Source organism: Balaenoptera borealis (assembly GCF_965194805.1).
Source record: "Balaenoptera borealis genome assembly, chromosome: 1".
In the NCBI taxonomy this organism is placed as follows: Eukaryota; Metazoa; Chordata; class Mammalia; order Artiodactyla; family Balaenopteridae; genus Balaenoptera; species Balaenoptera borealis.
In genome coordinates, this window is record NC_138860.1 from 22,157,287 (window position 1) to 22,180,932 (window position 23,646).

Below are 23,646 nucleotides of genomic sequence, written 5' to 3' on the forward strand. Positions count from 1 at the left end.
TGCACAGAGTAGTAAAATATCCTAAAGACTATGAAAGGCACAGACCGCTGCAGATCTGACCCCTGGCAGGGTGATTAGGCTCCATCTAATTCCATAGAACACCAGGAATACCTTTTAATTCCAAAGACTTTTCAGTTTTTCCTGACAGATCATTGTTTCACTAAAAAATCCTGAATATTCAAATCTCAAACTGTCCTTCAAGATTGACTAAAATGCCACTTTATCTGGTCTTCCTCAGACTAAAAGATAATTTAAAAAAAAAAAAAAAGGTAAAATCATGACACATATGGATATAAAATGAACAAGTTTTAAAGATTTTATTTAACTTATTAATTAAATGAGGCAACTAAGCATATGTTATGACTGATTCAAAGGAAAAGTCAAAGAGGCACAGATTTATATGAAGTGAAGAATAAAGAATATTGAAATGAATGTGCAAATGGACTCAACTGGCTTCTCCACGGTGGGGAGAGAGATCCCCCGTCCCGCACTGAACAGAATTAATTTGCATATAGAGAAAAATTATTTTGCACTGCTACTGTTATCTACAACTTTGGGTTGTAAAATGACTCAAAAACAGTGAAAGGCTGGAATCAGATAACCTGGGAGGAGGTCCTCTAAACCAGACTTTCTCAGCCTCGGCATTACTGACATTTTGGATGCCCACTAACAATCGTCACTTCCCATCTGGTTCTCACTAAGCCACTGCAGTTGCTGACCTTCAACACCCCCTGAAAGGAGTTCAGGGTGGAGATCAGGAATGAGGCACTCTGTGCTCTGGGGAAAACTGGCAGAACAGGCCTTCAGATAGTTAGATATTTTCAGGAGAAGATTTTATGAGCCCAATTTCTTGCATCTTCTCACATCTAGGAAAGCACTAAAATCATTAATGGAGACATCTGCTCCTTGTGACTAGCTGCAACCTTCTGCCAAGATGTGAGCTTGACTGTATGTATCCCCCGTCACCAAAATCACATGTATACTGTGCATGTATCCTCCTCCCTACTTCTTCAGAGAGTTCCTCAGAGCTGAGAGACTGTCTCCCAGGCTATAATTCTCATTTTGCCCCCAAAAAAACTTAACTCACAGCTCTCACGTTGTGTTTTTTTCTTTCTTTTTTTCAGTCGACATGGACCACGTAATTCTTTGTTTTGTGGGGAACTGTCCTAGACATCCAAGATGTTTAGCAGCATCCCTGGCTTCTACCCAATAGAGGCCAGTAGCACCCCATCATAACAAAAATTATCTCCAGACATTGCCAAATGTCCCCCAAGGCCGGGAGGAGGGGGCAAATTCACCCCCAGTTAAGAAATACTGCTCTAGGGCTTCCCTGGTGGCACAGTGGTTAAGAATCCACCCGCCAATGCAGGGGACGTGGGTTTGAGCCCTGGTCCGGGAAGATCCCACATGCCACGGAGCAACTAAGCCCATGTGCCACAACTACTGAGCCTGCGCTCTAGAGCCCACGAGCCACAACTACTAAGCCCGCATGTCACAACTACTGAAGCCCGCACGCCTAGAGCCCGTGCTCCACAACGAAGAGTAGTCCCCGCTCGCCACAACTAGAGAAATGCCACACGCAGCAACGAGGACACAATGCAGCCAAAAATAAATAAATAAATTTTTTAAAAAAGAAATACTGCTCTAAACAATGCATAGCTTTCCACTGAAACATGAATTCTTCCATATTAGCACAGAGATGGAGAGGAAGGGACGACCGCACTCCTTGGCACACACCCATTCCTGTGTATGAGCCAAGAATCTCACGCTACCTCTTCAACGAGCAGAATGGTCACAGTGGCCCCGAACACAGGCAATGTTCTAAAGGCTTTAGCAATATGGACTCCGTCCTCCCAGTTAAAAGTGAGTTTCAGATAAATAGCAAATAGAGAAGAAGAAATTTTCCTCCACCCTTCTATGTTCTTCCAGCTGGTCTAAAAATTAAATTGACATGAGGCAGGTTAACAAAAGAAAATCAAATAAAAGTTTAATACCATGTATACATGGGAGAGATCCAGAAAAACTGAGTAACTTGCCAAATTGGCTGAAGCCCTCTCCTTAAACACCATCTTCAGCTAAAGACAAATGAGGATGTTGGTGGTAGGGGTTTGGGACTTCAAAGGGGAAGAAGACAATTGACTTGGAGATGGAAAAGCAAATATTTGGTAAATAGATGTTTGCTGGGCCAGGTGGAGACAATGGGACACAGAGAGGAATCTGGTCTCTAGGCCCTGCAGTTTTCCCCACCACACTGAGCCCATATTCTTTGCACATATCTCTGGTGATGGCTCTCTTCTGGAAACAGGCCCTTTATCTAAATTCTTTAGGCAGTTACCGGTAAGGTCAAAGCTTCTTCCTGAGTCTTTTGGGCCTTGACTGTTTTCAGCTCAAAATAATCCGCATGCCAGAGAGATATTTTGGGGTGGCAAATTTTGCTCCCCTACGTAGGAAACAATTTTTTAGTTTAAGTATGCCCCGTGCAATATTTGGGATATACTTATACTAAAAATCATTAGTGTTTACCTGAAAATCAAATTTAACTGGGTGTGTTACCAAACACAAGTTCATGTGCCCGACACACAGTGAGCCCAAACAAACCGAAACATCAGAGTTTGGAGCAGAGAAAGGTTTATTGCAGGGCTATGCAAGAAGGCTGTCTCGTGCTTAAAATACCCCGAACTTCTCCAAGAAGTTCAGCAAAGCACTTTTAAAGGCAAGATGAGGGAGGGGCGTGGTTAGTTGTTGCAAACTTCTTGGTGTTGGAATCCTTCCTTCTTGTAGCTGTTCATGTTGGTCAGGTCAAGATGTTCCTGTAAACCTCCAATGAAACAAAAGTTATTCTCTGTTCTGCAACTTTTTATCTCTATATGAATGTACTCTTAAAGGTCAGAGCCCTGAGAATAGGCTATCCTGTATATTTCAGGCTGTAGATAACATTATTTTACAAAAGGTTCAGAGCCAGCATGACTAAACACAGGCAACAAAACAGATCTAATATGGAGTCAGATTTGTTCTTCCCTATTACAGGTGGATGTATTTTTATTTGCCAAATCTGGCCACCCTATCTGTGATCATATAGCTAACCAGTAGCAGTGTGTAGCATCACGATTGTAACACGCCTCTGGTGACTTAGAATCCCTGTTCTGCCTCTAATTAGTTGTGTGACATTGGATGATGTCATTGAACCTCTCTGATGCTCAGTTTTCCCATCTGTCAAATGGGGACTATAGCGGAGGGACACCTTCCCACAGAGCTGATTTAGTCCCCTGGAGCTCTCTCCCCGATCTTCTGACTCACAGGGTGTGTCCTGGAGAGTCAGGACAGCCCCAGCCTCGGGTTTCGCCCAGCCTTCCTCCCCAACAAGTGGGAAGTCGTCTATCGGGGTTGGGTTTGAGTCCCCACTTTTCCACCAGGACGCCCAGGTGCGCGGCGCGGGCCGGCTCGGCCATCCCAGGCGCCGGCCGCAGGTGGCAGCACCGGCCCCGTGGGCCGCCGCCGCCGTCCTCCCGCCGGCGCTGTGCAGGCCGCCGGCCGGCAGGGTCCAGGGCCCGGCGCCGAGCTGGCCGGGAGCGGCCAGGCCACGCCCCGACGCGCGGAGGGCGCTGCCCTGCCGGGTGAATCATCGCCCGCGGCGGCCGCTCGCAGTCCCGCTGCCGCGCGCCGAACCCTGGCCGCGCCCCTGCGGAGCGCCGCGCCGAGCAGCCGCTGAGACCCCCGCTCGCTCGCTGGGCGGCAACGCGGGCACCGGGCCGACCATGGCGGGCATCGCGTTCAAGCTGGCGAAGGACCGGGAGGCGGCCGAGGGGCTGGGCTCGCACGAGAGGGCCGTCAAGTACCTCAACCAGGACTACGCGGCGCTGCGGGACGAGTGGCTGGAGGCCGGGGCGCTCTTCCAGGACCCGTCCTTCCCGGCCCTCCCGTCTTCCCTGGGCTTCAAGGAGTTGGGACCCTACTCCAGCAAGACCCGGGGCATCGAGTGGAAGCGGCCCACGGTAGGCAGCCCGCCCGCGGCGGGATGCGGGGCGGGCGGGGCGCGGAAACCGGAGGCGCGGCGACCGGGCCTCGCGGCAGCCGAGAGCCAGGCCCAGCGCGCGGGGAGCCCGGGGAGCGCGCAGAGCCGAGCCCCGCAGCCGGGAGCCCCGTCCCCGCGCTGCCCAGCCGGGGACTCTGCAGGCGCGGGGTCGGGGGAAGCTCCGCGGTCGCCCGTGTCCCCTCTGCCACCCACGGCGCCCGCAGGACGGGCCGAAGTGCACGCTGCCCGTAAATCCCACTAGCAGGCCCGCCGGCAAAAACTCACAAAAACTCGGTTGATATAGGGGGACCTGGACAAAACTTGTTGGACTCCGGTGGGGAGAGAGTCTGCGGAGAAGGGAGGCGGGGTGCCGAGGTGGGGTGTGGGGTGAGTGGGACACTATCTAACCGGGAAAAGTCAGTCTCTAACTCGGTTAGGCTGCTTCAGGAAGGGAGAAAGTCCACGCCTGGCCTGGTCCTTTGTGACTAAGGATTGTCTCGTGCAGCGATGGTTAGATTTATCCAGTCGGGGTTTCCTGTTTGTTTTTCCAAAGGGGGCCGACCTCCCCGTAACATTTACCCTGGTGATTATCAAAAGCACAGGGGAGATGCATCCAGGAGCCAGTTCCTCCTCCTCACTCACCCTCCCAGAATCCTCACCCCGGCGTCTCAGGGGCCCCTCGGTGTTCCCTTATCCTGCCCCCCTGGGTCTCTCCCCTCCTTGCCCTGGCAGGCCTTGGAACAGTTTCCTTCCTGATCAATTTGTCCATCCTGTTTCCCCTGGAACCCCTCGTGGCCCCATGTCCTGTGGGACACCTCACCGATCTTCCCCCGCCAAACCTCAAGGAGGCTTCCTGGGAAATACAGCCTCTAGATTCCTGTTAGGGAAATTAACATTCCTGCCCTGCTCCCACTCCTCTGAGCCCCTCACCCCCACCCGCTAGTCACCTTCTGTTACCCCAAACCCAGCCCATAAGCAGCAAGTTCAGTAGGAAGTGTTCTTGGCCTGGAGCACTTGAGTTCACTTCTTGCTAACCTGCGTGAGCCGTTTAACCTCCCTGCCTCCGTTTCTTCATCTAAAACAAGAGGTGATGCCTAAATAGTTTCCTCTCCCCACTGGCTCACCAGGCCCAGCACCTTTTAGTTTTTCAAGGGCACCCAGCTCTTTCCTGCCTCACCTGCCAGGGATGCTCTTTCCTGGTTTTCTGGAGTCTGGCTCACTTACTCTTTGGGACTTAGTTAGATGTCACCTCCCCAAAGAGATCTTTCCTGACCATTCTTAGCAGCCCCCTTCTCATCTTGTTATTCTTTATCACTGAACCCTGCTAATTTCCTTCATAGCATTTTCACAACTTATAAATATACTTGTTTGTCCTTCCTAGTGAACTGCAGGGACCATGTGTGTATTGTGCACCAATCTAGCCCCAGTGCATTCAGAGTATGCATTCATTCGTTCATTCATTCATTTAACAATGCTTATCGAGTGCCTGTTATATGTCAGGCAGTCTCTTAAATGCTTGGGATACATCTGTGAACAAAGACTGTGACCATTTGTGGAATGAGTGAATGAATGAATGCAGGACTGTAATGAGCCTCAAACAGAATTACAGCTGTGAAAGTGGTAAACGAGAAGGTATTCGCCTTACATTTGTATAGCACTTTACAGTTTAGAAAGTGAATTTACATACTTCTTTGCTTATTCTTTCATTCACTCAGTAAGCGTATATTGAACACCTGCTGTATGCCAGGCACAGTGCATATGGTTTCTGCCTCTGAAGGCTTTAGGGGCTAGTGAGGGGACACGGACAGGTCACCCAACGGTTGGAAATGCCTGTAGGACTTCCAGATGGGAAAATAGAGATCCGAGGCCATTTTAGGGCCCCAGATTAGGGCGGGACAGGGTGTGCACTACACAACCAAGGGGGAGGGTAGCTGTTATTGTCCCATTCAGCAGTTGAAGAAATTGAGGCTGGGGAAGGTTAACTACTCACTCATACAGGTGTCTGGGGTGGAGCCAGGACTGTGTCCAGCCTGTGGGTGTCAATAGCCACAGCTCACAGCCACCCTCTCTGCCTTCTCAAACACAGCTGTGGTTCGGGTCAGGCAAGGCAAACAGACACGTGTCCACTGGATCTACACGGAAGCAAGTCATTGGTAACTGTAACAGAGCAATTGCAATGGCATAGAATTGCAATGGGGTAGAAGCCGGGTGGCTGTAGACCCCAAAGTAAGGAACCAGAAATGAAGAGCGAGCGTGCCCAACTAATTCCAGAAGGGTGCCTGTGAAAGGAGAGGAGGAAAAGTGTCAGGGAGAGTGGGACCTGGGGCTTGACAGGCTGGTTTTCAGATGAGAGCAATTGGAATGTGTTATATGTCAAGTCCCAGAGAGAAAAGCAGGTGGGAGACGGTGAAACGAAGCCACAAGGAAGTGAGAGTAGGGTTGCAGGAGCGAGGCAGGGAGCAGGCCAGCCCTGGAGCAGGGGCTGCTCCTCAGAGGGGGCTTCCCGGCACTGGCCACAGAGGGCTTGGGGCTGGGAAGGAGGCTGAAGAGCACATGGCTGAAGTCACTGTGGGCTGGCGCAGAGGCACAGCGAGGAAAAAGCCGGCACCATCCGAGGGTGACACCAGTCAGGTGGGAGCGAGGGCAGGTATGTGAGTCCCCACCTTACCCTGAAACATCTAAGGCCTCTGAGTGGTTTATGATTTGTTTACACTCAGCTGGCTGAACTCAGCCTCAAACCTGCATCTCCTGCCTCAAGTTCAGTGATTATGATCAACTCCTCCAGTAATAATTAATAGTAGGTGACTTTTATAGAGCGCTTATCAAGGCACGTGTACATAGTCATCTCATTTAACCCTCAGAACAACCTGATGTGATAGGTTCACTTGTCAGCACCATCACCATTATACAGATGAGAAAACTGAGGCTTAAGGAGGTGAAGTAACTTGCCAGGGTCATAGAACCCATTTAAGAAGTGACAGAGCCAGAATTCAAACCCAGGTTGTCTGACTCCAAAGCCCAAGCCCTCAACCCCTTTCCTGGGACTGTTAAGTTCCGTATTTAATTCCGTGCCCTGTATGTTGTGTACAAGTTTCAATTTCCTGAAGCATCTCTAAGGGCCACTCTAAACTTTTCCTTCTTTGGAGAGGGTGCCAAAGGTGTGAGGAAGCTTCTCAAACATAATGGAAAAATCCTTCTGGGGTAAGTGCCTGGCACACTGAGGATTATCAGTATGACTTTTGGGCTCCCAGCACCAAACCCAGTCTCTTCCATCAGCAGGATAAGTGTTTGGCTGGCAGGCCTTGGGCAAAGCTGGCTTCATGTGCCTCAGCAGAAGAGCATTCTCACTGTCCCTGTCATTCCCCCAAACAGACCAACCTGAACAGGGAAGGGACAGTGCAGAGGCATGAAAGGAGCGTGTTCTGCGGCGGATTCCAAAAGAGCCTCTACAGCCTAAGCTGGGGTGGCCAGGGGCTAGATCCAGGCCTCGCCCAAGAAGAGCTTCTGCTTGGCAGCGAGGGGGGTGGGGGGATGTGTGCAAGGGGCTGGGCGCTATGGGGTGGAGCTCTTACGAACCAAGGGGTCCAGGCTGAGGGAAGCCCAGATTTATGCCTGACTTCCTCTGTGGTTTTGGGGTGGGCCTCTTCAGAATCAGGAAGCACACTCAGAGAGGGCTGCAGAAGGGCCAGCACTGTTCAAGGTTGGCTTCCAGCAGGCGACTGGTGGGACAGCCCTTGAAGACTTGTTAGTAATCCATTAGGGGCAGGGCAGGAGGGAAAGACTATATGGTTTACACTGGTGAGTTCAAATCCCAGTGCCATCTACAGCTTACGAGCCGTGTATCTTGGGACATGTGGCTTTATCTCTTAGCCTGTTTCCCCACCTGTGAAATGGGGTCGGTGTCCATCTGTGTTCCCGAGAGGGCTGCCTGAGATAAAGTACCACACACAGTATTGACACACAGCAGGCTCATGGTATGTGGACCCCCAAGTATCATGGCCTATGGACGAATCCAGAAGGCTAGATACCTTCCCCTGCCCTCAAGAAGCGTGTGAGTGTTAGGAAGACTGACTGGTACCCAGGACCACCGCATAGCACACAACTAGCTGCTAAATTGCAGAGTGCACATACTCTGGGATTCGGGATCAAAAGGATGGGTGAGGGCTGGACTGTGAAGGAGGGCTTCGTGGAGTTGGTGGCAGTGGGTCTTGAGATACAATAAGATGTGGAAAAGGAGAGAAGAGGGTGGGAGAGGGAGGAATTCCATGCAGGAACAGACGAGAGGGACCGGCATAGTGGGCGGGGCAGCTCCAGAGCGTGGACCGTCTCAAGGCCCCCAGAGGAGGCTGGACTTGGCGCTGCCCTGGCCCTAGGAAGTAGCGTGATGAAATGGGCTCTAGGCAGTGTGGAGCGTTGGGGTCCAGTGGAGCAGTCGGGGTCCCATGGCAGTCTTAACTGTAACTGCATAGCTTTCCCTAGAGGGGAGGGGAAGGGGCGGAGGGGGTCCGATGCACCTTCTGGGAACCGAGGTGTCCTGACTACAGAAGCACATGTCAGGTGGGTTGACAGCACTTTGTGGGTCTCGTTTCCAGGAGATCTGCGATGATCCCCAATTTATTACTGGAGGAGCCACTCGCACAGACATCTGCCAAGGAGCCCTGGGTAAGTGATGGCATCTCAAACAGGCTACGGGGGCTTGTCTGAAAGGCTGTGGATAGAAGGGGTGAGGGATGACCTATGGCTCCGCTCCCTTGCCAAAGAGTTTGGCAATTTCCAGTTCTAGAAGCTTCCTGGAATGTCTTGTCCCCTGAGGACCCCGTGCTGCGGCAGACAAATGCACAGATGTGCAGTGAGGCCTCCTGTGTCCCCTGCACTGCGCAAGTTGTTGAAGTTACAAAGACACTCCCACTAGAAGACGGAGGAGCTTCTGGATCTCGGGCACCCTTGGTGTCTGTATGTCCTGGGGCCAGTGTTGCTAATGGCCCACGGAACAGTCAGGCTCTGGGCTGAGGGCCAGCTGGGAGGACTAGCCCAGGCCCGGTTGCAGCACTGAGACGTCAGCTCTCTGGGGTTCAGGGATGGGATGGTGACTCAGTGTGTGGAGGAGGAGGAAACCCTAACACTCACTGCTGGGAGGAAGTTAACGCACCAGGGCATTCTCAGTGTTTGCAGGCCGAGCTCACCATGGTATCACAACAGTGAACGTGGTGCTTATTGTCACAGAGGCAATTGAAATGTTCATTTAAGTAAGTTTAACTGGAGTAGCTGAATCGTGAGGGTCTGAAACTTTGCTCTGTGTAGCCGAGCTCTGATTTTCTGGACATAGTGCCTGCTGAGATTGGAACCTGCTCCAGCTTTGGCATGAAAGCCCCCAAGTTTTCTTTAATTTATTTTATTGTATTGAAGTAAAGTTGATTTACAATGTTGTGTTAATTTCTGCTGTACAGCAAAGTGATTCAGTTATACATATATCCTTTTTCATATTCTTTTCCATTATGGTTTATTATAAGATTTTGAATATAGTTCCCTGTGCTATACAGTAGGACCTTGTTGTTTATTACTATACAGGGCCCGAGGTTTCTGCAAAGAAGTCTTAACGATGGGGCCTGGGACCACTATTTAAGATTCTCATAGAATGCACGCTCATTTTTTTTACTCATAATAGATATGGGCCTATGATCGCTGGAGCAGATTATTTGCTGCGAATAACCAAAAACTTGTTTCAAGCCGTCAGCTTCAACTTGCTGTCCAGACTAGTCTATCAGTAACAAAATTAATCATCTTGAATTGGACCTTCTTTCCTGGCCCACCCAGCAGAGGTTCTGTCCTGGGAGTGACTTGTTTGAGGTCATCCAACAGCTGAAGTGAGGGCCTGGAATGCAAATGCAGACAGTCTGTGTGTTTAACCCCTGAGCTAGGCTCCCCAGACGTGGTATGGAAAGTTTTCAGTCTCTGAGGGATGTCAGGGCATTTGCGTGAATCGTTAGGACAGGCACACTGGGAGCCCCTTGTGAAATGGGTCTCAGAGAGCATGTCCCAGGGCTGGGCGTGCAAACACCGCTCTCTGAGCTCAGCCTCTGTGTGCAAATTCCTGAGATGCCAGAGCACATTCTTGCCCACAGAAAACATACCTCCCATTTCCCACCTTCTCTCCCCCACAGAAGAGAGATGCCCAGGGGGCCTAGGGCACCTAGGTAGGTGCTCCAGGAAAATCCACTGGTTAGAGAAAATGGAAGTTAGCAGGACTAGAAGTTGATGGAGACTTTGACCAACCATGGGGGCTTTAGGAAACCTGGAAACAAAAATGACAACTGTCATACCTGGGCTAAATGCCACATCTAGACTAAACATCTACTTTAAAGTTTAATGACATCTTAAGGGCCAGATTGCAAGATTTAAGTCCTGGTTAAATACTGTCAGGCCATTTGGAGAGGAGACCCGCAAAGCTTACATTCCTGGGGTAAAAATCCCCATGATATGCACCAAATCAAATAGAAACAAGATTAAGTGTAAGTCCTTTAAAACATTTCTCAGTAATCAGGTCTGTAATTTCTAAGGTTTTGTTTTTAACACCACATTGGCCATTTTGTTCTGTTGGCCTTTTATTTTTGGAGGATCTGGGTTTGACTGCGATCTGTGAAATGTGGTGGACTGAATTCTCGCTCTGATTCTGGCATCCGGACACAGGGTGTGCATGGGGTGGTGACTGTCACCAGGTCCCAGCAGGTTCAGAAACATCAGGAACAGGGGGGCCGCGGCAGTGACACCTGGCCACACGAACAGAGATACGAGTCAAGGCTCAGCTCTTAGTTGGCAGACTGTGGACACGTCATCATTTGGAACTTCAGTCTCTTCTAAAAATGGGAGTGGGGGGGGAGAGTCAACGGGGTGACCTCAGAGATCCCCTACGATGGGGCAGTCAGCTATTCTAGAGTTGTTCCTCATGCCTGACACTGAGTGTAAATCTTGTGCTAGAGAATCAAAGCACCGCGGCCAGATCTCTTATCTCAGAGGAGGAATGATAACAGCCCCTCTCACTGAATAACAGTATGCAACTCATGGAGCATTTTCATTGCATTGTCTCATGTAATCATCCAAGTAAATATTTTCAGCCGCACTCTGCAGATAAGAAAACTGAGGCAGGTGGTGGGGAGCCCATGCAAGGCCACAAAGCTAAAAATTGCCAAAGGAAAGAACCCTGATCTGATTTTAAAGCTTTCCACACTCTTCTCACTCCCATCACAAGTGGCCATGAGGCTATGTTGAGGGATTAGGGAGGTAAAATTCTCAAAGCAGAATTTATTTTCCTCCCTGTGCTTTCTACCCTGAGACTCACTCAGTTCACCAATGCACCTGGGCGGGGCCCATCCTGGGACTTGTACGTTTCTCAGCCTCCTGCCTCACTTCACAGAGCTGCCCAGCACTGGTTAAGCCACCAGCTCCCACCCACTTTCCCGGAGGGTCAGCTGGAAGCCTCACCAAAGTAATTCCAACCATGTTTGCAGAACTGCTCTGACGCGAGCCATCTGCTTTGCAGACCTTGGTTGTGCTCAGCATTGAGTCAGTGAAGAAAAATCTGCCCATCTGGAGGGAGGGCTGGAGATCCAGGCTGAGCCTCGGCCAGGCTGGCCCTACAGCTAAATATGGCTCTGGAGTTGCTGCTCTCAGCCTCTTCTTACAGGTGATGGCCATGGAGTGGCCCCAGGAGCCCAGGAGATCCCAGAGCTGAGCTCCTCCTACCTTTGGTTTTCACTGGGCCACTGCTGGGCTTTAACCACTGCCCCCTCATAGCCCCCTATGGGCCCCACAGCCTTCAAAGCTCTCAGAGGAAGGTAGCTGCCCAGGCCAGGTGCCCCCATAGGCCCTCGGCTTCCTGGGGAAAGTCTCGAGGCTGCCAACGCTGTCAGAGCTGTTGAAACCGCACAGCCCCGTGTCTTTGTAACCTGGCCTCTCAGAGGTGGATCACCCTGCCTCTAACCCTAAAAGTCACGTGGGCCCCCAAACACCGGGAGATGTTTGGCTACAGGGTGCCCGTCCCCACAGCCCTGCTCAGCAGAGAGTGGGGAAGGGCAGGGCCAGTGGGAAAAGCGTGCAGGAAGGAGGTTTCCAGTTCCTGCTTCCTCCCCTGCTTACTAGCCTGGGTGACTTTGGGCAGGTTACCCAAGCTCTCTGAGCCTCAGTTTCCTCTTCTATAGAATGGGAATAATGATAATACTCCTTCCCCAGGGCTGTGATGAAAAATGCGATTAATATAGGCAAACACATTGGCAAATTGTAGAATCCTGAACAAATTCAACCTCTCCCTATTTTCCCATTTTTAAATACTGTAAGTAACTTTTTAAATGATTCTTAAATTATAATTTTTTTTCAGTGTCTACAACCAATTTTATTTTAATATAATCTAAACACATACCCTTTAGAAAATACCAAGAAAAATTTACGTACAAGAGTTGATGCTATTGCATTCGGATAAAGCTGGCAAGTTCTTGCTACTAGCATAGCCCAGGAAACACCACCGAGGAAACCTAATATATTGGAATAGGTGTTGTGGTGTTTGGCCCACAGTTTGATAGCTCTCAGGGTTAACCTGAGAAGTTGTCAATCTTTGGTACTAGATGTACAATTTCATCGGTTACCCTGCAACCATTAAGACTTCTTACGCATCTTATATCTAAATTTTTAAGCAGACTGTCATCTCTTAAGCCCAAGTCTCCTGGAATAGTCTGCAGTGCTAATCCTGCAAACAAAATATCAATCTCTATCCCATCAAAACACAGTTTGATAACTGGTACAAATGCTTCTTCAACAGCTCTTAAATCTTTTACTTCTTCCTGTAATTTCAACTTATGATAGAATGAGGTGAAAAAATCACTTCGATCAACATGTCTTGGTGCAGCACACAACGCATCAATGTCGGCACCTTTTGTATGTACTCCTAATCTCTAAGGTCCAAATGTAAAAATTTTTCCACCACCATTTTCAATTACAGATTGTGGAAGATTCTCGCTTTCACTGATTTCTCGTATCCACTCTTCTACCAGGTTATTTAATTTTCCCCAAATTAAAATCCTGTGCTGCACTTCCTCTTCCTCTTCAAAAACGCCAAAGGGCTTCAGAGTCTCAATTAGTTTCTGTGTACGTAGGCAGTCAGTCTCCTTGGGGGCTGCTAAGCTGATGGGAGAGGTAATGCCATAGTGTTTCTGTGGCGGCTGTGTTTGCTGTGATCCCTGCGTTGTAACTGGAAACCGCATGGTCTCCTGCGCGGGCACTGCCCAGTCACCCTGCCGCCCTGGGCATGACCCACTGAGACGGGGGTGAGGGGTGCCTGCCTCAGCCCTGGGTCCAACCCCCTTAAATTATAATTTTTAAAAGCCATATTAATAGGTGCCTTTTAAACATTTTAATAGACTTTGTTAGCACAGTTTTAGGTTTACAGAAAATTTGAGATGATAGTACAGAGAATTCCATACACACCAGCCCAGTTCCCCCTACTGGTAACTTCTTACATTATTAAGTGTGGGACATTTGCTACGGTTAATGAACCAGTATTGATACATTATCCTTAACTAAAGTCCATACTTTAGCTTTCTTTAGTTTTTACTTAAGGTCCTTTTTCTGTCCCAGGATCCCATCCAGGACAGGACACCACATTACATTTAGTTGTCATGTCTCCTAAGGCTCTTCTTGGCTGTGACAGTTTCTCAGCCTGTTTTGGATGACCTTGTCACTTTTCAGGAGTACTGGTCCGGGATTTTGTAGGATGCCCCTCTATTGGAATTTGTAGGTGCCTTTTTTAAAAAGAGTGCTTGTAGTTAAAAAAAAGAACTAGAAAATAGGTGTTGGCTGGTTTGGTGGGGAAAATACATATACTTTTTCCTCTTTCTTATAACAATGGCTTCACCGCCAGCCCCAGCACCGCCCTCACCGCCCCCGACCCCATTGGCTTCTCCCAGCTCCTGGGGCAGATGTGTGCGGTCCATGAGTCCTCCTGTCCTCTCCCCGGCGGCTCTTCTGGTTATAAATGCTTTTTCTTTTTTTTCTTTTTTTTTAAATAGATGATTCCTTTTTTTTTTTTTTAATTTATTTTATTTATGGCTGTGTTGGGTCTTCGTTTCTGTGCGAGGGCTTTCTCTAGTTGTGGCAAGTGGGGGCCACTCTTCATCGCGATGCACGGGCCTCTCACTATCGTGGCTTCTCTTGTTGCGGAGCACAGGCTCCAGACGCGCAGGCTCAGTAATTGTGGCTCACGGGCCCAGTTGCTCCGCGGCATGTGGGATCTTCCCAGACCAGGGCTCGAACCCGCGTCCCCTGCATTGGCAGGCAGATTCTCAACCACTGCGCCACCAGGGAAGCCCTATAAATGCTTTTTCACAGCTTTTCTCCCTTGTGGCTGCTGCCTGTGCTCCCAGCTTCCTTTCCTGCTGCACCTGAGACAGGCCCATAAACGGGCCAGGGATGAATCTCCCAGAGGCCCCGTCCTGCCCGGGCTGCCCCAGCCTTGGCAATCACACAGCGGGGTTCCTGCCTCATCCGAGGCCTAAAGTTGGGCACATCTCTCCTTGGCTGTCCCTGACCTCCTCTCCCCAGGGAGGAGAGGCAGTGGGAATCCTCCCCAAAGAATCCCCCCCCACCCCATTGTCATGTACACGTTCCTCTGAAGCCAGAGGAAACTTCCAAAGAGTTTACACGGTTCCTTTGCTCCCCGTGGGCCTGTGGATCAGAGTGTGACTTTGCACTTGTTCGGGTGCTCCCTGAGCCAGGAGCCAGGCCACATCCCTGTGTGGACTCTGGTCTGTTTCTGAGTTGAGGGGATTGGATCCTAGTTCCGTAAGGTCTCACTACTTCTGACGTTCTGTGACTTCCACTGGCAGTCCCCACCCTCCACCACACCCCGCCAGCACCAGGCTGCAGATCATGTTTGTTGAGCAAAAACATCTCCATCCCAGGGTCTGAGACCCTTGCTCAGATCGTCCCCCACAGGATCAGCCACAGAGAGGCCCCCATCCAGGGGATTTCAGAAATGAAGGGCCACGTGTTCTGCAAGGTCTAGTGGGGTCCTGGGCAGCAACAGTGGGGCGAGGAAGCCCCAGGAGGAGGGTAGTCTGCTCTGGCTGGGCCAACCTTGGGTGGCCTGTGTGCAGTGGGGCAGACTCTAGACCAGCACTGTCCACCAGCACTTTTAGCAGTGATGCGAAAGTTCTACACTGTCAATATGGTAGCTGCAAGCCACAAGTGGAGCATTTGAAGTGTGACTAATGCAGCCAAGGAACTGAATTTTTAATTTTCTTCCGTTTGAATGTGAAAAGCCACATGTGCGTTATGGCCACTGCAGCGTTGGGATCCGGCCTCCCATCCTTGACTTTCCGGGATGGGATGGTCTCCACACAGAGCCAAGCAAGGCACGTACATCAGTAAACATCTGTAAATGGCAGGGTCCAGAGTGAGGACTTGGGTGTCCATCAGTTAGAGGTTGGCCTCTTGGTTCTGCCACTTCCTGGCTCTGTCACATGGGGTAAATCACCGTCCTTGTTAAGCCTCAGTTTCCTCATCCATAAAATGGGGATGATAGTAGTATCTACCTCAGAGGGCTGTGAGGATGAAATTAAATAATGCATGGAAAGCTCAGAGTGCCAGAGGCTGACACTTAGTAAGGGTTTAATAACTGCAAATTGCAAGTTACCTTTGGGGGGGAGAGTGTGGCTTGAGGGAAGTATGGAAATGAGGCTGGGGAGGGGAGGTGGAGCATGCCCTGCTGTGTCTTGAACAACCAATGGGGTCCGTCTCTAGCACTTGGCATTAGGAGGTGACCAAGGCGCTGGTATTTGGAGGAAAGTTCAAGAAATCGGTGAAGTCTCCTGCTCCAACTTTCAGGGCTCGTGCAATGGCCGTTGCTCCCTGACGTTTCCCAAAAGGCCAGGAGGCTCCTCACTGCCACCGCGCTTGGGCCCTCTCCTCTCCCAGCACTCACTTTGCCTGCAGCGCGCCTGCTATTTTCAGTCTCAAGCCTCTACTTGCCCACCTGTGAAATGGGAACAAGGTGCCATGTCTGTCCTTTCCTTTTCCCATGAGGCGGAGAACCTTAAGGCTGTATGACTGATGGTTTCTCTCTCTCTGGGGATCAGGACCAGAGTGAGAAAACCTCTAACGTTCATTCTTATTGCAATCCCCGATGTGATCTCTCCCCTGTGTTTTGCCGCCCCAGCTGCAGTGAGACTTTACCTTTAGTTCAACACTGTGAAGACCCCCAGGAAACCAGGAAAGTAGATCCTCACCCTCTGGTTCCCCCGGGAGGTGAGGAAGGAATTCTGAGGGGTAGGAATCTAAGATGGGGTTGGCTCCACCTCCTCGCCTGCTGGGGCCTCTGGCCACGGAGGGGCTGGGGAGGAAGGCGAGGACGTGGATGTGGATGGCAGGAAGACACAGGGCTACGGAGAGCTGGCTGGTAACTCTGCTATCTGGTAGTGACCGCAGCGTCCACGGCCGCAGGGAGCTGGGGAGCAGAGTCGACACCTACAACCGGGAGGCCGCGTCCTCCCGGTCCAGGGCGGCCAAGGGCGGCACGGGGCAGGGCCTCCCTTCCGAGAGTCTGGTTTGTCCGTGCAAGTTCGGCGTGCGACAGTGTGACCCTGAGGCCTCGGCATCCTCGTCCCCCTCCATCCTCCCTCCTCCTTCTCCCTTTCGGGGCCCCCCTTCTCAGGAGCAGCAGGGGGAAGGGAGGGAGAGGGCACACATGTGGTTTGGATCATTTGTTCTTGCTGCAGTTCTGCCTGCAGCTCACGGAAGGAGGCTGAAGCCCCGTGTTCACCAGGGTTGGGACGTGAGCAGAACGGAGCACCCCCACCTCCCCCCGACAGTGCCGATGTAGTGAGACGTGACTGTGTGCAGGGGGTCATTCCGCTTTGGGGGTACCCTTCTCTGGGCTGCTCCAGACAATGAAGCAGTCACGGAAGGGTTGGCCCCGTGGGACTCATCGGCCACCATCGCGCGGGGCCGGGCGCTGGCAGGGTGTGCACTTCCTCTGGGGAACACCAGCAGCCCCGGGGTTGGGGGAGCGCCTGCTGGCTCCCAGGGACTTCCTTCCGAAGCTGAGACGCCCCAGGCTGCCTCGGCCAGGAGAGAGTCATTCTGTCAGCAGGGTCTCAGGCCTGCTGGAGACTGTTAAATACCAGTGTCTCGGGAAGGGTCAAATTTAGCCAGAAGCAGCCTCAATATCTTGGTCCCTTTATCATTTATCTAGCTGTCACCATGGAAAGCAAAGGCACAGAGCCCTGCAGGGATGAAACACAGGAAAGGCAGGACTTGAGAGGGAGCAGGCTTTCCCGACCTCGGCCCTGCTGGTGGTTGCGGCCGGCTCATTCTCCGTCATGGGGGTATCCTGAGTGCTGCGGGATGTGTGGCAGCGTTCCCAGCCTCTGCCCATTAGATGCACTGGCAGCCCTCCCCAAGCGTGACAACCAAAGATGTCTCCACACAGAGCCAAAAATCCCCTGGGGGTAAGGGGAGCAAAAACGTTCCTGGCGGGGAACCAGTGGTAGATCCGGGGAGAGAAGGGGGCTATGGACACAGTAAGTACCACGGGGCAGGCGGAGGGTAGTCATTGGGCATCCAGGGTGCGATGCCTGGGCTGGCAGCTGGTGAAGACCAACCCCACACACGTCCAGAATCACCTCCCCTAAGCCAGCCACAGTTAGCAGTAAGCGTTGTCCTGGGGAAGGAGGAAACATCGAGCTGCGATCAGGGCGGCATTGCTGGGATGTTTGACCCCCTGGAGAGGAGCTCCAACCTTCCCTTCCCAGGGAGCTGCTGCAGCAAAGGAGGAGATCGGCCCTCTCTACGTCTCGGGACGCTCCCCTTGGCGGGCCGTCTGTCTCATCGGCTTCCCGGAGCAGGCATGTGCGGTACATCTCAGGTCCTGGGGTGCCCCGGGGACCGCAGAGTGACTGGGTGTCTGGGCACGGCGTCCTGGCACTGGCATCTCTCCGTGTTGACTCCTCTCTTGCTGGCATGTTCCCCCCCCCGCCAGGGGCAGACTCTGTCAGCTGGCAGGTGCCTCTTACTGCCCCTGGCCAGGCACAGATTTCAGGAAGGTCCCGGTCTCCTTGCACCTTTATCTACTGCGTAGTAATCTGCCCCACCATCAAAGGCTTGAAACAACAGCAATCATTTTCTCGTTCTCTCCTGTGGTCCTGAAGGATAGATAACTGGGCTTAGCGGGGGGGACTCTCTCAGGGTCCCTCGTGGAGTTGCAGTCAGATGGGGACGGGCTCAGGTCACCTGAAGGCCCCCCACTCGTGTGTCTGGTGCCTGGGCTGGAGGCTAGTCAGCTGAGTCTCCGGGGTCTTCCTGCATCCTGTGTGGTCTCTTCCATGGAGGCGTTAAGGGAGCTCCACTTCTTACACGGAAGTTATAGAGAGAGAGCGCCTCAGAAGTCACAGAACATCACTTCTGCCGTATCTGTTCACTGAGACAGACAGAGGCCCACCAGCTTCAAGGGGAGGGGTGCAGATGCCACCCCCTGGTGGGGAAGGGCACGGTTCTAGAAGAACATGTGAAACCAGAAATATCGTGGCTGCCATTTTGGGAAGTTGCCACGGTTCCTCCCCTTTGAATAATGGTCTTGTCCTTCACCGCTGGTGACCCAAGGCTGCTCGGATGCTAGCCCATCGTGGTTGGGGCAGGTGTGTTCTCTGGGACTTCCCAGTATGCAGGGCGGACGGGCACTCAGCGGGCTGGGCTGGTGCTGCCAGCTTCAGGACTCCCTTCACCTGCCGAGCTTTCCTGAGACACCCTGCCGGGCCCCGAGGCCCTTTCTGCTTCCATTTGGCCAGCTTTATTGGGTGCCTGTGACCGCAAGAGCAGTGGGCTGGGACTTTAGGCAGAAGAAGACAAACAACAACAACCAAAAGCCCCGCGGTCCTTTCTCCACACCAGACTCTTCTCGTCTCCACCTTCTCCTCCCACATCCATCTGGTCCTCTCTGTTCTGGGTCCTTAATCTCTCCTCACGCCTCTCCAAGCCTCTCCACCTACCAACCCCCCATTACTCCACGGTGCGCCTTAGTTCTCACCTGGATTCCTGCTCTGGGTGCCTGCCTGTCACCAGTCCATTCTGACGTTACTGCCAGAGGCCCTGTCGTCAGGGAAGTGACGGCCAGTGGGGGAAACGGTTAAATGGACACATTAAATATAAGTTCTGATCATGCTGTAGTAGGGGTCAGCTGGGTTGCAGTGTGAGGACACAGGAGGGGACGGCAAGGGATGGGACAGTCCCCAAGGAAGACTAAGGAGGGAGGTGGAAGGAAGGTGTGGGGCAGAGGAAGCAGAGCAAAGTGTGTGCTTCCCCAGCAGGAAGGAGCCCATTCTGGAAAGCGCAAGTGCTATTTTCTTGTGCCTGGAGGGTCTGTGCAGAAGAAGAAAGGGTGAAAGGGAACCTTCGTTTAAATTCCCTCGGAGTCAGTTCAGACTCTGCAGAAGTGTAACCCATCTCCAGACTCTGTCCCCCCTAGCCCCCCGGTGTCCTCGCACCCCCTCTGCCCTGCCCCCCACCCTCCTGGACAGTGCCACACCACCCCCCATACCTTCCGGTGCCTGCAGTTGACTTTCTCTCTCCCTGCAAGCGCTTCCCACCCCACCTCCACCTCACTCTCGGGACCAGTCCGAGCTCCCCTCTGCGAACCCCATGCCCCTACAGCCCGTGTGCCCTGTTTGGACTTGAGTCCTGGCGCTCTCCCCCGTCCTCTCTGATGGTGTTTCCACGTTGTTCCCCACGCCGGCTGGTGAGCCCCTGAGAGTGCGAAGCACCCTTCTCTAGACCTGGCTCAGGAGGGACGTCTGAGACCAGACGGGAGGCAGAAGAGGCACGTGCACCAGAGTCGGTGCTCAGAGGCTCTCGGGGCGGCTGTTGTGCCCGAGGAGCCACGGGAAGCTGCAGCGAGGGGTGCTGAGGCCGGGCTGGGGGTGTAGAGCTCTGCGAGGCTGGCCCTGGGCTTCATGTCCTGTCCGCTCTTTCTCCTCCGAGATGAAGAACTTCCTCAGCCTGTGTTGCTTCCCGGAGCACGTGCTCCACGTTGACAGGGTCCCTGCCCTCACAGAGCTTCCGTCCTCCTGGGACTGTCAGCAGGCACCACGCCCTAGAGTGACGGAGCTGCAGCGGGAAGGTGGGCCGGGAGCCAGCACCTCCTGGGTTCTCTGCTGCACTTCCCTGTGGGTGGAGGAAAGACAGTGATGGTGGGAGGGAAAGGAGGAGAACGCACACAACAAACATCACGCTCCCCTCTTGAGAGAACTTCCAGCAGCCACAGATGTAATCTGCGTCACCATGCCGGCCCCATCCACTCCCCACCCCAACTACAGCGGGCCCCAGGCGTCCTCGGCCTGTGCTCAGCGCTGACCCTCAGGACTGGACACAGAGGCCCGCGGAGCACAGCTCTGGAAATTTACCGACGTGGCTCTGCATGAATTTATCTTTTTAGAAGAGGGCTCTGGAGCTTAAAGGAGCTATTCATGAGGTCCGCCCGTGGGTGCTGTGTGCTCAGAGGGTGGGGATCTGGGCTTGCCGTGTGTGTGCAGTGGAGGGAAGCCTGTGTGTACATGGTCACGGTCACAGCGAGGCCGCAGAGGAGCCGGACAAGGGCAGCCCAGCTGGGGACAGTTGAACCTTTATCCAGATAGCCTGGGTGCCCGAGTCCAGGAGGGTGAGGCAGCTGTGCTTAACGAACGAGCCAAGATCCTACTCAAGCCTCCTTTTCCCAAGCAAGTTAGAAGGGGAGCGGGAGGTCTGAACTAGGAGGGGATTCCTGAGGTCCCTTGAGAAAAGTGGCTTAAGCGATCTCAGCAGGTGCCCAAGGGTGGGCCAGAGAGAACCACACTAAATAGTCATTGAACAAGTGAATAAATTCAAAATTAATGGATGAATACTCTTCTGCCATAGGCACAAAAACAGTAAAATTTTGTGCGAAAACCCATAGGAAAGGCATGCAAGGAGAGAAAGTGAGTAGCAAGCTGCAGACACGGGGGAGGCAGTTTGGTTGTTAAAGGAACCTCTTGCCTTGTCTTCTCTGAGGGGACAGAGCAGAGAAGAGTCCGCGAAGCCATCCTCAGCCCAGGGGGCGGGTATCGGGCCCCTGGTCCTGCGCTGGGGTGGGGCTGGGCGTAGGGGGCAATGGCCACAGTCCCAGGTGAGGCACGGGCAGGGGTGAAGGTGAGGGGCTCCATCACTGCAGGGGCCATTCTTGGGTTTTGAGTAAATGCGTTCGTGTCTACATCCTCGTCAGTGCGCATCCTTTACCTTTATTTACCGTCCCCCCTTCCCCCTGCTTGCTTCTGAAGATTTGGCAGGGGCTCAGGATGATGAGACAGGCCCCAAATGCACTCAGCAGGTCACATTCCTCCCCCATCTCACCCCCTCCTCCTTGCCACCTACCCGCCCCCACATCCTGAGCTGTCACCCTTTCCGAAACAGGGCGTAACTCATCCTCAGTCGAGACTTCACCTCTTCTGGGCCTCAGTTTTCTCCCTTATAAACTTAGAAGATAAAAAGAGCAAACCCTCAGAGACAGTGTTCTAAATGCTTGACTTTTTTTCTCCCATTTAATTCTCAACTCTGTGAGGCCATTTCCTATCAAACCCATTGTATATATGAGGAAATGAGCACAAAGTAGTTTGCCCTGAGTCAGAGCCGGAATTTGAACTCCATGTTCTGGCTCTGTTGTTTGTTAATTTTGGGGGTGTGAGTGGGAGGGAAACCTGACCCCTCCCTAGAAAATGCATATATTTGCAGACATGAAAAATGTGCACACAGTGTTTTCGGGTTCCAGATCTCTGAAGCCCATCCAGGACCCCCAGTTTCCCTTTTTCATCTGATCCTAACAACCCTTTGAGGATATGTGTATATTATCCCCCTTCCACAGCTGAGAAAACATGGGCTCAGAGAAATTAAGAAATGTGTCCAAGATCACACAATCTTAAGTGGCGGGATCAGGATTCAAATCCAGGTCAGTCCTCCTAGCTCTATCCAGGGGGTCTTTCCCTTCTGGTTCGGGGATCACCTGGAGGCCCCGCGGGGCTATGGGTGCCTGTGGAGCCCCTGCCCTGTGCCTGGGATCTGGGAAGGCCAGCCAAGGCGCTCCTCCCCCTCTAACCTCCGTGGTGGGTCAGCACATCAGCCCAGCCGCAGCCTTACTTGGGACCCGTCAGCACCCAGGCTGACAGCACCCAGTTCTCACCCAGCGGGCGAGCGCTCCCGGTGGGCAGGCACCCTGCAGCGGACTTGTGCACCTCCTCCTAGCTCAGTGCTGGCAGAGAGAGCCCCAGGACAACGTGGAGTGGACTTGTAGAGGGGGTTGTGCAGGAAGGGTGATCCCTAGGGCCTGGGCTGGAGGAACGAACCCGGCCAAAGGGGACTGACAGGGCAGCCGAGAGCCAGCATCTGAGGAACCCCGAGAGTGTGGAGTTGGCGCAGGGGCCTCCTGGTGCCAGGAGGCAGAAAGGTGCACGAGAAGGTGAGAGAACGCGGTGTGAAGCAAGATGAGGAACCAGTGAGGGCAGTTCTTTAAGGGAACGGGCAGGAACACAGCCTCCAGAGAGACACGCCTTTTATAGGGATCCAGAGGTCCCCACTGGGGAGGGCAGGGAACCTCTGCGCCCACCTAAGTCCAAGTTCTAGGGGCAGGTCTGGCGTGAGGTCTGGACCGCCCCCGCCCCGGCCTCGGCTGGTTTCCTTTCTCTCGTGCTTTTTATTTGCTCCACCCCTAGCCCCGCTCCAGACTCCCAGAACCTTGCCTCTCCCTTTTCCCCACTAACCTGCTCTCAGTCATTTTCACGTTAGGGCATGTAAATGCACGGGTCCCTTTCCCTCGGTACTTGCGTTCGAGGTCCCACCTCAGTGCAGGGTGAGGACTGTTCCGGCCCCGGGAGTTTCGTCTGCACGTGGTGCAGATGTGCAGAGGAAGGGGGCAGCGGGCTCCTGTAGGGAGGGGCACCCAGGTGGGCTTCTAGGATAGGCAGCAGCAGGGCAGAAGATCCCCCAGCCTCCCTCCCCAGCCTCACAGGCCTGTACTGGCTGAGTGTCTCCCAGGACAGAAAGGAGGGGCAGAAGCTTAGCTGGGTGTGGGGGGAGCCCGGACGTGGGAGCGGTCAGCCTGTTGAGCCTGCGGGCAGGCCTTCGGGGTGGTTCAGGAACCTCTGGGCAGGGCCCTGTCTGCTGCCTCAGTGATGGACGGGGCCAGCAGCCACCTGCTGAAAGGAAATGTCGCAGGGAGCCAGGGTGGTCAAGGACCTCTAGTGACCCAGCTCTGACTTGTCCCTGCTTGTGTGCAGGGCTCTGGACAGACCGAGGCAGGTATCAGGCTCCCAGAATGAGAAAGGCAGATGAGAGGTGGTGAGTCAAAAGGTGTTAAGTGTTTAGATACGCCTCGCCTCATTCCTCAGAAATTTTTTTGGCCTAAACCGCCCCCAAGAAAAGGCATACAATGAAACCATATATTATAAAGAAAAATAATCAATTCTATAGACAGGACTTCCCTGGTGGCACAGTGGTTAAGAATCCGCCTGCCAATGCAGCAGACACGGGTTCGATCCCTGGTCCAGGAAGATCCCACATGCCGCAGAGCAACTAAGCCCATGCGCCACAACTAC

At 52.8% G+C, this 23,646-nt stretch overlaps 1 protein-coding gene and 1 pseudogene across 4 annotated transcripts in view; one reads left to right on the forward strand and one right to left on the reverse strand.

Moving 5' to 3' along the window:
- Positions 1-3,649: 3,649 nt before the first annotated feature.
- Positions 3,650-23,646, forward strand: part of CAPN2 (calpain 2) — a 54,680-nt gene continuing 34,683 nt past the window's right edge. For 2 of the 3 annotated variants that reach the window (XM_082389914.1, XM_082389915.1), the window contains exons 1-2: positions 3,658-3,992; positions 8,605-8,674. In XM_082389914.1, coding sequence (XP_082246040.1) covers positions 3,756-3,992; positions 8,605-8,674 — 307 coding nt within the window. In that variant the 5' untranslated portion in view covers positions 3,658-3,755. Of the gene's footprint in view, positions 3,993-8,604; positions 8,675-23,646 lie in introns of all 3 variants that reach the window. The other variant, XM_082389916.1, reaches the window with a different exon arrangement.
- LOC309627818 (poly(A) polymerase alpha pseudogene) lies at positions 10,791-23,645 on the reverse strand (annotated as a pseudogene). The gene has a single exon. The product of its transcript is annotated as a poly(A) polymerase alpha pseudogene (transcript).